Raw genomic sequence first — 13239 nt, forward strand, 5'->3', positions numbered from 1 at the left:
CTGTATTCATTTAGAATTTGAATGGTTTTAGGTGAGGAAACAAATTCTAGTTCACCGAAGTTCCCATCATACTCCATGTATTTTATATCCTGTGATGTCCCGCTGCCAATCTTACCAGCCTGACCCATTAAGGCACATTTGGAACTAGTTGAACATGAATAAAAAATTAGGACCAGGAAAGTGCTCTCGGGAGACCAAAGCCTTGCACAGTGATGCTTCAGATTTTTGACTATTGGATAAAAAGAGAGCACTTTTATTGAAAATATTTGGTTTACCATTTTAGACTATGTTTTGTGAGCACCAAAAAAAAAAAAAATTCCTACTACATATTCCACATTATTGTCAAGCACTGTCCAGAAACTTCATGTACGTTATCTTATTTAATCCTCACATCAGGTCCATGAGCGACTTCCACCTTCCTTCTGGGAATGGGGTCAGAGAAGTAATTGGCCCAAGATGTGGAGCTAAGCGCTGGAGAGGAGAGAGTGGGTGGAGGTGCTGTCAGGAGAGGCAGGCAGACACTGATGCGTGAGTATGGCGTTACCATACAGTGGGAATACCGCAAAGAAGAGACCCTGCCGCCGTGGGGACAGAGCTGTAATGGCGGCCACTCCACGGTCCCTGCTCTAGAGGCGCTGCTCAGTTCTCTCTCGGGCCCCATTATATAGTTGAGATGCTTTCCTGTTCTTTATCTCTGGTTTTTCCTTTAAAATAAACCCTTATCAACTAAAGTTATGGAGGTTTATGCTGGTTCTTAGCACCTGGGGATACTAATACAAGTGCCAATATCTTCAGAAATTTTTTTATTGTGAAAAGTACCAGAAGCCATTTACAAGCCAAACACATAAGAATTAAATAGAACACATAATTTTTATACACAGTTGTCGATACAAAATGTTGATCTTTACAGGAATTAAAAATAAATTATCTAAAAATCAGTGTCATTGATTGCAAAATTGGTATTGCTCTCTTGGACTCTTTCTAGGTGACCGGCCTCCTATGTGGCCAAGAGATGAGGCGTCTGGCACTTGTTCCGAGCTTGGGTGGCGATTCTCTGGCGGAGGCCCCTCACTCTCTCCAGAAGGTCCTGTTCCACGGTGTCCCACTGCATTTTTCTTTGGTGTAAAGAAACTTGAACACAAAATTTAAATTAGCAATAGTTTAATGTTCTGATGTTAGCAACGATGATATAGCATTTATTTCAAAGGTAAGTATGTTGTAAAAATCAATAATGAAATACATATTCTCAAAAATCAAATTTCTTAAACAAAAGCCTGAGATATTATTACCTGGCCCAATGTGGTTCCATTTATAAGCTAAATATTTATACATTAAATTGAACGAATGCTACTGGACAATTTATCAGCTTTTGGGTATGTAGCATTTTTTTACTTCGGAGAAACAATCTTTTAAATTAGGAGCAAAGCCAGTTCAAAAGAGTATTTGAGTTCTTTGTAACAAAGTTTCTTCACTAGGACGCTTAATGTAATGAGAAAAGGCATTCCAAGTTGCCAAAATTAATATTGTACACACCATGACCACTTCCCAGTGATTACGTAAAAATAAATAAATCCGATGGTTTTAACAGTGGCTGACACAGGGGAGTCCAGAATCGAGATTAAAATATTACAATGGGTCTAAGTGTAAGCCATTTCACACCGGTGTAGAGGGGCTGGAATGTGAAGTACCTTAAAAATACAATTCTCTGAAACTCAGCTGCATAGTCAAACAGCTTCAATTTCTGAAAACTTTTTTTCTCCCAAGCAATACAAATTTTGTTTCTTTGTTTTTCTGCCAAATAACCTAAACTTATCAAATGTCCTCAAGTCAATTTTTGAATTTAGAATAATTTAAAAAGTTCTGACACATGAGAATAGAGAAGGGTTAAGAAGAATCTCTTGTACTTTCACTTGACTTACAAAGAACTTTCGGTTTAATTCCTATTATCACAGAATTTATAGGTGATATAAGATTATGAGTTAGCAAAAACATTTTACGCAGGCTGGATTCTCAGGACTTGTTATGTGTATTTGTTACAAAGCTGGTCTTTAGGCGATAATACATAACATTGTTCTTCTAAAAGTGCTCAAACGACCTTGTTAAATTCTGGTTCACCTATATGATAGTTTTATTGAAAAAGTCAGTTGAAATAAAGTTTAGCAGTTTCCTGTCCCCTCTCTCCTCTCCTTTTAAAAATTCATAAATACAGAGAATAGACTGACAGCTGCAGGGGTGGGGATGGGGGGGCTGGGTAAAACAGGTAAAAGGATCAAGCAAAAAACAAATCAACCAACTCACAGACTCAGACGACAGTATGGAGGTTAGCAGAGGGAAGGGGTGGGGGCAGGGAGAAGAGGGGAAGGAAGGGGGGAAGGGGGACATAAATGGTACCAGAAGGAATGCTGAACCCACAATACAATATGCAGATGGTGTATACTGCGCACAAAAATTAGAGGATATTGTATAGCTTCATATTCTTTTTTTTTTTTTTTTTTTTTTACAGAGACAGAGAATCAGAGAGAGGGATAGACAGGGATGGACAGACAGGAACAGAGAGATGAGAAGCATCAATCATTAGTTTCTCATTGCGCATTGCGATACCTTAGTTGTTCATTGATTGCTTTCTCATATGTGCCTTGACCATGGGCCTTCAGCAGACTGAGTAACCCCTTGCTGGAGCCAGCAACCTTGGGTCCAAGCTTTGCTCAAACCAGACGAGCCTGTGCTCAAGCTGGCGACCTCAGGGTCTCGAACCTGGGTCCTCGGCATCCCAGTCCACGCTCTATCCACTGCGCCACCGCCTGGTCAGGTACTTCATATTCATTTTGAAATATTCCCTAATTTTTGTGAGCAGTATATTATAGGATTGTACACTTGACACCTATTCAATTAACCAAAGTAACCGCAATACATTCAATTAAAAAAATATAAAAGCAGCACAAACAAAAAACAAATGAAGTATTTTACCGAAACTGTTAGCTCCTTTCTGGGCTGGTGCCTGTATTTTTGTAAGCTGTTTCCACCCCACCCCGTCCAAAAATGAACAAAACCTCCAATGAATCAAGTCAGCTCATCTGCACAAAGCCGTCAGCCTCCAGCCACTCTGCCTGCGCTGTCTACAGTCCATCACAGCACCCCATCCAGAACAGGGCAAGAAAATTCAAGTAAGTAGTAGCTTTGGAACGAATGCTGAGATTTTCTTTTCACAAGGATGTAAAAACAGTTATGCATATCATTAGCACCAGATTTCTACTGGAGCCCCCGACTATGTTCGGACAGCGATGCCGGTGCTAGAGATATGGGGATGCATCAGTGAGGTTTGGCAAACTTTCTTTGCTTGGGTTTCGGTCTGATACAGCCTTTTCCCCGCTGGAAATGTGAGAATCTTGCTGCCTCCACTCTAGGCTTCCATTACTGATGCCCTGGGGAAATGGCGTTGACATGCCATAATTATCATTTAAGTCACAATCTTGCTTAAAAATTGTTAAATTTAAAATCACAGAAGAAATCTTTCTTGTTGATCACTTACTCCGTGTTGAGGAATCCATTTCAGAAATGTTGTGTAATTGTGTCATTCCAGGCAAACAGCTTGAGGCGACCTCCTCATTTTGGCATCTGGGCACGACTGTTACAACAACAAGGAGACAAAGAGGATGTCAGGTGTGGGGCAGCTGCGCTAGGCTTGCTCGCACTTTGCTTGACTGGTGCGTGAGCGCCTGGCAGAGGCACATGCGTGTGGCCTATATAAGGCTGTGGGTGCTTGCGCTCTAGAGATGGGGGATCGTGGATGGTGGGTTGCCCGTCCGCCGCTGTGAGGGACCATTTTTGCTCTTTGTTGGCCTGAGAAGAGGTTTCCCCTGCCCGTGTGCTTGTCCGCCGTTGTGAGACTTTATTAAATGGGAATGGCCCACTGCCTTCCGGCTCCAGTTTCTCTACCGTCTGCCCGAATCCAGTGTGGACCCGCCTGGCCTCGGCCACCGGCATTACACTGGGGGTGAGTGGAAAGTCTTTATTAATTCCGTTAAGAAAGAGCCCTGACTTTTCTGATCTGAGAAGGATGCTGAGAAAAAGAATGTGACCCCATTCAAACGGCCAGGGAAGTGCCGTTAGAATTCACAGCTGAGCACAGGTTTGGCAAAGTACTTTAAAAACACCCTTAATGCCCTGGCCGGTTGGCTCAGCGGTAGAGGGTCGGCCTGGCATGTGGGGGACCTGGGTTCGATTCCTGGCCAGGGCACACAGGAGAAGCGCCCATTTGCTTCTCCACCCCCACCCCCTCCTTCCTCTCTGTCTCTCTCTTCCCCTCCCGCAGCCGAGGCTCCACTGGAGCAAAGATGGCCCGGGTGCTGGGGATGGCTCCTTGGCCTCTGCCCCAGGCGCTAGAGTGGCTCTGGTCGTGGCAGAGCGACGCCCCGGAGAGGCAGAGCATCGCCCCCTGGTGGGCGTGACGGGTGGATCCCGGTCGGGCGCATGCGGGAGTCTGTCTGACTGTCTCTCCCCGTTTCCAGCTTCAGAAAAGAAAAAACAAAAAACACCCTTAACAAAACAAAAAGCCAACAAACCACTCAAAAATACAGATGTTGGGGGATTTACTGGAAGGGATTATGAAATGTAAGAGCAAGCCTTCCCTGAGAGCTGACCTAATCCCGAAACACACACACACACACACACACACACACACACACACACACGTAATCAGAGCCACCAACAGGCAAGTTTTACCGGAGACCTTCTGAAGCGGTAAGCCCAGCAGTGTTCCACATGGAACTGGCACCCACCCCCACTTTCCATCACTCACTCCCTTCAGTTCAGAGGTTCCCTAAGTCCCACGGCTTCATGTCCAACCGGACGCCACAGTCCTTTTGATCATCCCAACGCCACTTCTGACTGTCCCTTCTTTTCTGCTCCCATCTCTCAGGTCCAAGCCTCCTCGAGTCAGGCCCACAATGTTTGGGTCACACTCATTAAGATGCCTGCTCTCGCCTGACCTGTGGTGGCGCAGTGGATAAAGCGTTGACCTGGAAATGCTGAGGTCGCCGGTTCGAAACCCTGGGCTTGCCTGGTCAAGGCACATATGGGAGTTGATGCTTCCAGCTCCTCCCCCCTGTCTCTCTCTCCTCTCTCTCTCTCTCTCCTCTCTAAAGTGAATAAATAAAAGTAAAAAAAAAAAAAAAAAAAAAAAAAAAAGATGCCTGCTCTTACCCAATCTCAACAGCTTTAGCTAATGCTTTTAACTCAGTTTTAGCTCAATGAGTCATTAAGACAATTTGACTAATTACCAAATGACTAATTTGAACTGGTGTGGGGGATGGAACATGAGAGTCACCTTTACATGTCTGAAGGGCTGTCATGAGGCGGAGGGAGGAAATGTCATCTGCACCGCTCCTGAGAAGTTTCCAATGAGAGAATTAAAACAAAAAAGCAAGAAAAGCAGATTCCTTACATAAGTAAAAAAGAACTTTTAAGTAAGACCCGGCAGAAGCGGAACAGGCAGTGAGCTGGCCAGCGCAGCACGTGGTCTGGCACAGGCTGGGCGACTCCTCTGCGACCTGGAGGTGACTCACTTAGCGATGCTGGCTCTCCAGGTCCTTCCCACTCTGAGCGCTCAGTCCTGCTCTCCCGTCCGCCCTACGTCCGTCCTGCCAACATGGTCAGTGCATCTTCCCAGAGGGCCGCGCTGTGAGGACTCCGACAGCGAGCAGCTCCCCTGGGCCGACAGCAATGTGTCCGCCCTCCTCGGCCCTGAGTGACGACCACGCCGAGCTCCTCCAGGAATGCCATTTTCCTAATTATAGCCGATTACCTCTCTGTTCTAGGATGGAATGACTTTGGTTTAATTTATACATACTGACTGAGGAAATGAAAAATCCTTACACTGTTGCCTTTGCAAAATGGATGATTATGAACCAAATCCTCTCTCACTGGTGAAATTTAGGAAAGATTAAAAAAATTTCGGTAGCACGGTGGGAAGACAGCATGGGGGCAGAAGCGCCACTCATGAGGGAAGCTCTTCGCAGTTCCTTCTCTTTCTCTATTTCTAAATCCACACATTCTCTAGAAGCCTCAAGATTATTTTCTTTGTAATGCAAGGTGGGTGTGGCAGGGTCAGGGAGAGTGCAGCCCTGGGCAGTGACACAGACCTGGATGGAGGGTCCCAGAGCGGAGAGCCCTGGGTGCCTCCAACAGCAAACTAGGCTGCGACCTCACCCCCACGGGGCCCTGTCCTGCCCTGGCATATCCCCGGTCAGTGGTTCTGGTAGAGTGGGCAGTGACACAGACGTGAGCAGAGCAGGAACAACCGGCCGGGATGGAGGGTCACCAGAGCGGAGAGCCCTGGGTGCCTCCAATGGGCAAACTGGGCTGCGGCCTCACCCCACGGGGCCCTGTCCTGCCCTGGCATATCCCCGGTCAGTGGTTCCTTCCCTGACCTTTCCTCCCCGGCATGTCGCTGGTCATGTGACAGATCCCTTTAAAGGAGAAACAAGGGGCTGGAGAGAAGCCTCCTACACTCCCCTACAAGCCCTTGCACGACCACTCCCTTGACCATTAAGGCCTCTGGACAGGGAGGTTCTAATCCACATCGAGTAATCTTAAGAACAAAGACTTGGCTCTGCTGACCAGAGTCAGAGTTTTGGTCAAACTAGAGATGACACTTAGGCCTCAGTGGTGTTTCAGCTCCAGGCACAGAAACGCAGTGAGAGCAGACCGAGCCCGGCACGGCTGACCTCAGGGCCAGATGCAATGACCAATGACCCCCCGCCTCAGCGCCAGTCGGTGGAGATGACGACCCTGAAAGGACACACCTGGAGAGCTGATGAACATTCTACTGTGATCCTCCCCCGGGACCTCCCCGAGGCTGTCTGCCTTTAGAAAACCGATAAAAACCCTAAGGACCACTCGGGACAGAAGACCCCGCTCTCTCTGTCTCTCTCTGTCTCTCCTTTCACCCCTCATCTTCCCCAGCGGCATCATCCTTGCTTCCGTTTTCCTCAGCTCCAAGGGCCCTTCTGCCTCTGTAACTCGTTTCCTGGGCCCACGCAGCCCAGCTGGCTCACTTCTTCCACATCTATGACTTTTGAAATAAACGTTTGTTTGTATTTGAGTCATACCTCTGAATTCTTTTTTAGCCAGAATTCAAGTACAGAGATAGCTGAACCAACTGCTGCTAACAGTAAGTACCTTTGCAAACAAGTTTTAAATAAAGAATTCGTACACAATGACTAACACTCCATTCCCCACTTCCCCAAGTGCTCTGTGTGGTATCTGGGACCTAAATCTAAAGTATAAGAGGTTACCTGTCATTTCAAAAAGAGGTATAATTAAATAATGACAGCATCTAACCCAGTGGTAGTCAACCTGTTCCCTACCACCCACTAGGGGGCGTTCCAGCTTTTATGGTGGGTGGTAGTGGAACAACCAAAGTATAAATAAAAAGATAGATTTAACTATAGTAAGTTGTTTTATAAAGATTTATTCTGCCAAACTTAGCGAAAATCCGACATAAAGTACTTGGTAAGTAATTATATGCTTTAACTTGCTGTAACTCTGCTTTATAAATTTTATAAAGTAAAGTTACTTCCCTACTTTATAAATCACCATTACTGTGGAACCGGAGGGCAGTTAGAAAATTTTACTACTAACAGAGATACAAAAGTGGGCAGTAGGTATAAGAAGGTTGACTACCCCGATCTAACCTATATTTTTACTTCTCAAATTTGTGAACAATTAAAGTAATGCACACAGCAGCATTATTCATAAAATGTGTCCAACAAGTGGACATAATCCAAATGTCTAGCAACTGATAAATGGATAAATAGAATTTTGAAATGATGCACTGATATGTACTACAATGTGGTTGAACCTCAAAACATTGTCAGGTAAAAGAAGTTAGATACAAAGAACCACACACTGTATGATTACACTTGTATGAAATTTCCTGATAGGCAAATCTATAGAGACAGGAAGTAGATTAGTGGTTGGGAGCAGTGGGGGTTGGGGGATAGGGAGAGTGACAGGAAATGGGCAATGACTACATATGGGTACAGGGTTTTTGTTTTTGTTTTGTATTTTTCTGAAGCTGGAAACGGGGAAAGACAGTCAGATAGACTCCCGCATGCACCCAACCGGGATCCACCCGGCACGCCCACCAGGGGCTACTCTCTGCCCACCAGGGGGCGATGCTCTGCCCCTCCGGGGCGTCGCTCTGTCGTGACCAGAGCTACTCTAGCGCCTGGGGCAGAGGCCAAGGAGCCATCCCGAGCGCCCGGGCCATCTTTGCTCCAATGGAGCCTTGGCTGCGGGAGGGGAAGAGAGAGACAGAGAGGAAGGAGAGGGGGAGGGGTGTAGAAGCAGATGGGCGCTTCTCCTGTGTGCCCTGGCCGGGAATCGAACCCGGGACTTCTGCACGCCAGGCCGACGCTCTACCACTGAGCCAACCGGCCAGGGCTTGGGTACAGGTTTTATTCTGGGGTGCTGAAAATGTTTTAAAATTGTGGTAATGGTTACATAACTGAATATACTTTTTAATATATGGTAATACAATACCACTGACTTGTACACAGTAAACAGGTGAAAGGTACGGCATGTGAATTATATATCAGTAAAGCTGTTATATTGAACCAGCTATTGGCAAAGCCACATTTTTACTAAAATAAACTAGAAATGGCACTTTGGGAACATGAAAGGGATGCCAAGGACCACAGAACCATGGACTAAAACAGAATTCCACAGGATGCTGGAAAATTTTTTTTGACTGAAGCTGTTTAACAGCCACACCACCCCAGCCCACTCTGACCAAAAAATGGCGACTCGGCATTACCTTTCCTCTGAGCGACAATCTGAGTAAAAGTCAAGGACTTGTGACTTCTGGTGAGAGACCACCTTGAATGAGTGGGCCCGCGTCCCGCCAGGGGAAGGGCAGCACGGCACTCACCTGTACTCTGTGGGTGTTCAGCCTGTTCCGAAACATCTTTTATCTCCTCCTCTAGAAACCACTTTCTAGATGCGTCTGAAAGAGCAGAAATTTTCTTTTCTGATTTCAACTGTAAGTCTTTTTCTTCAGCTTCCTCCCACTAAATATAAATAAGTGGAAAAAAACCCCGTAAGAATTGTGCGAATGCAAGTTCCGGCCCAGAGTGGAAGCAGCTCTCCCCTTCCTCTCGGGCAGGCAGGGCCGGGGCGGCATGAGGGTGACTCAGGGGCCTGCTTGCCCAAGGCAGCGAAGAACCTGGAAAGCAGAGGCACTTCCAATGTCGCTCAGTACCCCAACTGCACGCATATAGGTCCTGACTGTCACTGAGTTAACAGTTGATTTCAATACACAGCCACAAAGGAGGAACCCTGCCTGCATCCCATGAAAAGCCCTACGATTCTCAGTGTACTCTCAAATACACCATTTTACCTACAGGAGGGCAACACCGAATCCTATCCTCTAGCCCAGGCATGGCCAACATACAGCCCGCGGGAAGCATCCAGCCCACATAATGAGTTTATGCAGCCTACAATTAAATTTTTAATATTCTCCGCTACTTTAAAATCTCAGCTACTCAGAAGCAGAAGCGACTTTGATTATTGGAAATCAAGATATTTAAGAAGACAGTGATACACGGAAAGGAATTCTGCATGTGACTAATCTAAGGTTAACTTCCAATAATTGGTCAAATGGATTCGCGATACTTTTTTTTTTAATTCCATTATAAAGATTTACAACTTTTGTATTTGTTTGTACTCGATATGAACTGTTTGATGTTTAGTGGCGATGTGAAACCCACATTCTTTTAGGCGGAGTTTGCCGGTGCGCACCCAAGGTCAAACAATTCGTTATTTTGTGGTCAGTGTGCTGAATCAAGTGGCATCACAGACAATAGCTGCAGTTGATAACTGAAAACGTGTCCAGGCTGTTTGTAAAATGAAATAATTGTTTTATTTGTAATATAACCCCTTCAAGCTCATTCTATTAATTAAATATTGTTTTGATTGCGATAGTTTGGATATTTATTCGGTATGTAATTATATTTTTATTAAAATCTATTTATTAAAGTAATATTGTATATTAAAATTTTTTTCACTCACATTTATTCACAAATTACATAATAAAATTTTGTTTACTTAAATGTATCGTTTTTGTATTTAACATTTTTAAATTTTAATATTTTGTCCAGCCCATGAAAAAAGTTTTCTTTCTAATCTGGCCCGGGGGCAAACACTGTTGGCCAGGCCTGGGCTAGCCCCTGTGCCAGCAACCTTACCCTCAGATGTGGCCTTGCAGTTCTCCCGAGGAGAGCTCAGTGGTCTGGGCACCACTCCCACCCCCGTCCCGGAGTGAAAGCGTTATGCCCTGGCACAGGGTAGGAGAAAGATAGATCTGGAATAGGGACTTGAAGGAAATACATTATGAAAAGCTTTCAGAATAGACACTGTGATCCAGTAGCAGAAAGAGGAATGAGCTAAAGCCAGTTTTCTAGTTCCTGATCTGTCCCTGGCTCCTCAGTGTCCTTAGTGAAGGCCACCGTGTCTGCTGTGCCCACAGGGCACAGGTCCCAGGGATGCTCAAGGAGGATCACCCGGAAGATACATATGTGTGATATATACTCTTAAGTCTGCCTTCTCCTCAAAACCCATTCTCTGGGTCTTCTTTGGGATGATAATGCTCCCTGCTAAAAATATTCCATTTTAACTTCTCTTGCAGCCAAACGTGGCTAGAAATGTGATCTGGGAAATCTGGAAAGGCGTTCAAAAGGAATCGTCTCAGGTAGGAGGTGGAACCTTCTGCATTTCTGTCCTACCTTCTTCCTGTTGAATGACAGCTGAAACCCCATCATCCTGGATGGTAAGGCATCCTGGACAATGAAAGGCATGAAGCGGGCAGGAGTGCAGAAAGGCTGCAGGAGGCAGCTTCCCTGATGACCTTGGAGCCGGGACACTAACCCTGGACTGCCTACCTCCAGACTTCCCGGAGAAAAAGAAAAACGTCTACCATGCTTATTGGCAGTGTTATTTTGGTCTTTGTTATTAGCAACTACAAAAAATTCTTAACTGTTCAACATCTTTCACATCATAAGTACAAAGAATTAGGTAAAGTAGTAACATTATGCAGGCAGCCAGAACAAACCTGGGCAGCTGAGACTCGCTCACACAAATAAGAGGGTCATTTGTAGGTAGCCTGCATCAATACTAGACTCCTCTGAGCAATAGCTATTAAAATTAGATCACGTTTAAGATATTTTCCAACAAAAAAATTACTTGGTTTGATGCTTTTGTCATTTGATTAGATAAAAAAATATATAAATTTAAATCGTAACAAGTTCATAACATCCCTCTTACCTTTTCAGCTTCCTTCCCCCTCATTGCATGTAGCACTTCTCTTTCCTCCCTTCTGTTCTGCTGAAGGAGTCTGGCCACTTCCCGGTAACACTCACTGCGCTGTAGATCATCACGCCTTTGTTTATGTAAAGCTTGCATTCGCCAGTCAGTCTGCAGACAGGCCTGTTCGGCTTTTACCAAGTTTTCCTCAATTAGCTAAGAAAAAATTGTAAATTTCAGAAACAAGGTCAGACTAGATATAATTGTGATATATTCATTTAGTGTAGCCAAGTGTCCAGGGCAGCTGTTTGTAATCCTGGGTGCATATTAAATCACCTCTAAGTGTTTAGCCCCTAATCCAGGTCAGTGAAATCGTCTCCAGGGTGGCTGGCTATTGGTACTTGTAGAAAGTTCTTCAGGTGGTTCGAATGGACAGCCAAGGTCCAGAACTTGCTAAGGGATAGTGGGATTAAACAATGTCTATGTTAACCTTTTGAAAAGGAGTCACAAGAGCCCATGCTTATAGACTGGACAAAGGTCTTTAAGGAAAAAAATGGTGGGAATATTCTGAGGGTATCCGCCCAGGACTGTTGCCGAACAGAAGGCGGGAACTCGAACACCACTCCTGGCTTTTGGACCAGGGCCAGGCCCTGCCACAGACCCACTTCACATTCTGTTTAAGGGACAAGAGAGAACATTATTTCTTTCTTTTTTTTTTTTTTTTTTTTTACATTATTTCTTGAAGGTCTTAAATTCCATTTAAATTCATTTAAGCCAGAATTTCTCCACAATAAGTTTGGAAATTTTTCTTCAAGATTCACAATGTACCATATCCTCAAACGCAGCACGAAAAACTTCTAATAATTACTTGTTACCGCTCATTTTACTGAATAATAGTCATTACTATTCTACACAATACACTCTGAAACTCCTGGCTACCTGCCAGGCAGAGACCTGATAATTTGTAACTAATCTACTCAGGGACAATTTCTGAGACATAACACTGTAGGCGACTACAATTCATAAAGTTACTAGTTCCTGTGTATTTTCTTCTGAGTCACAAAATTCTCAGAGTATAAAAGGCACATCTGTGTTGCTGCCAATAAAGTAGCCTGCAAGTAAAATAATGGGAGATTCTGTAATAGATACTCTGTTAACCAAGGCAAAGAAATGAGGAACTCGACTTCACGGAGTTCAATTTTGAATTTCTTCTTCTACAATGATGGCAGATGGCAATTTCTCCCCTTTCTACTAAATTGATCCCATTTTCACCTTCTGAGATTTTCGGCTCTGAGTTTGACCCGTTTCTATCAGTCTGTGAAACAAGCGTTCTTCAAGATCCACTTTCCGTCTATAGGCATCTGTAGCTTCTCTCATTTCTTTTGCAATAGTGTCTTGATTTCTAGCAAGATTCTGTTAAAGAAATCATTGGTTAAGAAAAAAAAAATCACTGATCTATAATAATAATGCTAGAACACAAAAATGATGTTTCCCTCTCAGAATACTAATATGCACACAAATAAACACTGTAATCATCTAGTTTTCAAAGTAAAAAGACAAAGAGCGGTAAGGACCTCTGAAAGTTCTCTCATCCTCAAAAGCTTTGAGAACCCTGGCAAAACCAGCTATTTCAGAACTCTGTTAATTAACTGAAAGCTTGCACCAACCTGAGGAGCATTTATTCATAAAGAAGGCTGAATCTTGGCAAGAACAGCAAGCATCGTGGCTTTTGTAACTTGCACTATTCCTGTTTTCATGCTACCTGTAACCTCTCTCTGCATTCGTCTTGAAATCCAATAGCCAGGCAGCCAATGTGGGGCGCAAAACAGAGTTGGAGCTCCTTCAAACCCCCACTCCCGACAACAGTCATCCTTTAACCTGTCCAATGGTTCTGAAACAGCCCACTCCCAAGTCTGTCCTTATCTGACCTGACTCGGA

At 44.6% G+C, this 13239-nt stretch overlaps 1 protein-coding gene across 3 annotated transcripts in view; it reads right to left on the minus strand.

Moving 5' to 3' along the window:
• Window positions 1-796: 796 nt before the first annotated feature.
• The window catches only part of TBC1D31 (TBC1 domain family member 31), a 55000-nt gene continuing 42557 nt past the window's right edge, over window positions 797-13239 (minus strand). Inside the window, exons 18-22 of one of the 3 annotated variants that reach the window (XM_066265738.1) lie at window positions 12574-12714; window positions 11323-11517; window positions 8933-9071; window positions 3530-3625; window positions 797-1131 (exon numbers count right to left, since the gene is read on the minus strand). In XM_066265738.1, the coding sequence (XP_066121835.1) occupies window positions 998-1131; window positions 3530-3625; window positions 8933-9071; window positions 11323-11517; window positions 12574-12714 (705 nt within the window). In that variant the 3' untranslated portion in view covers window positions 797-997. Of the gene's footprint in view, window positions 1132-2461; window positions 3423-3529; window positions 3626-8932; window positions 9072-11322; window positions 11518-12573; window positions 12715-13239 lie in introns of those variants that run through there. The other 2 variants (XM_066265739.1, XR_010730218.1) reach the window with 2 other exon arrangements.

Source organism: Saccopteryx bilineata, chromosome 3, assembly GCF_036850765.1.
Source record: "Saccopteryx bilineata isolate mSacBil1 chromosome 3, mSacBil1_pri_phased_curated, whole genome shotgun sequence".
Taxonomy (NCBI): domain Eukaryota; kingdom Metazoa; phylum Chordata; class Mammalia; order Chiroptera; family Emballonuridae; genus Saccopteryx; species Saccopteryx bilineata.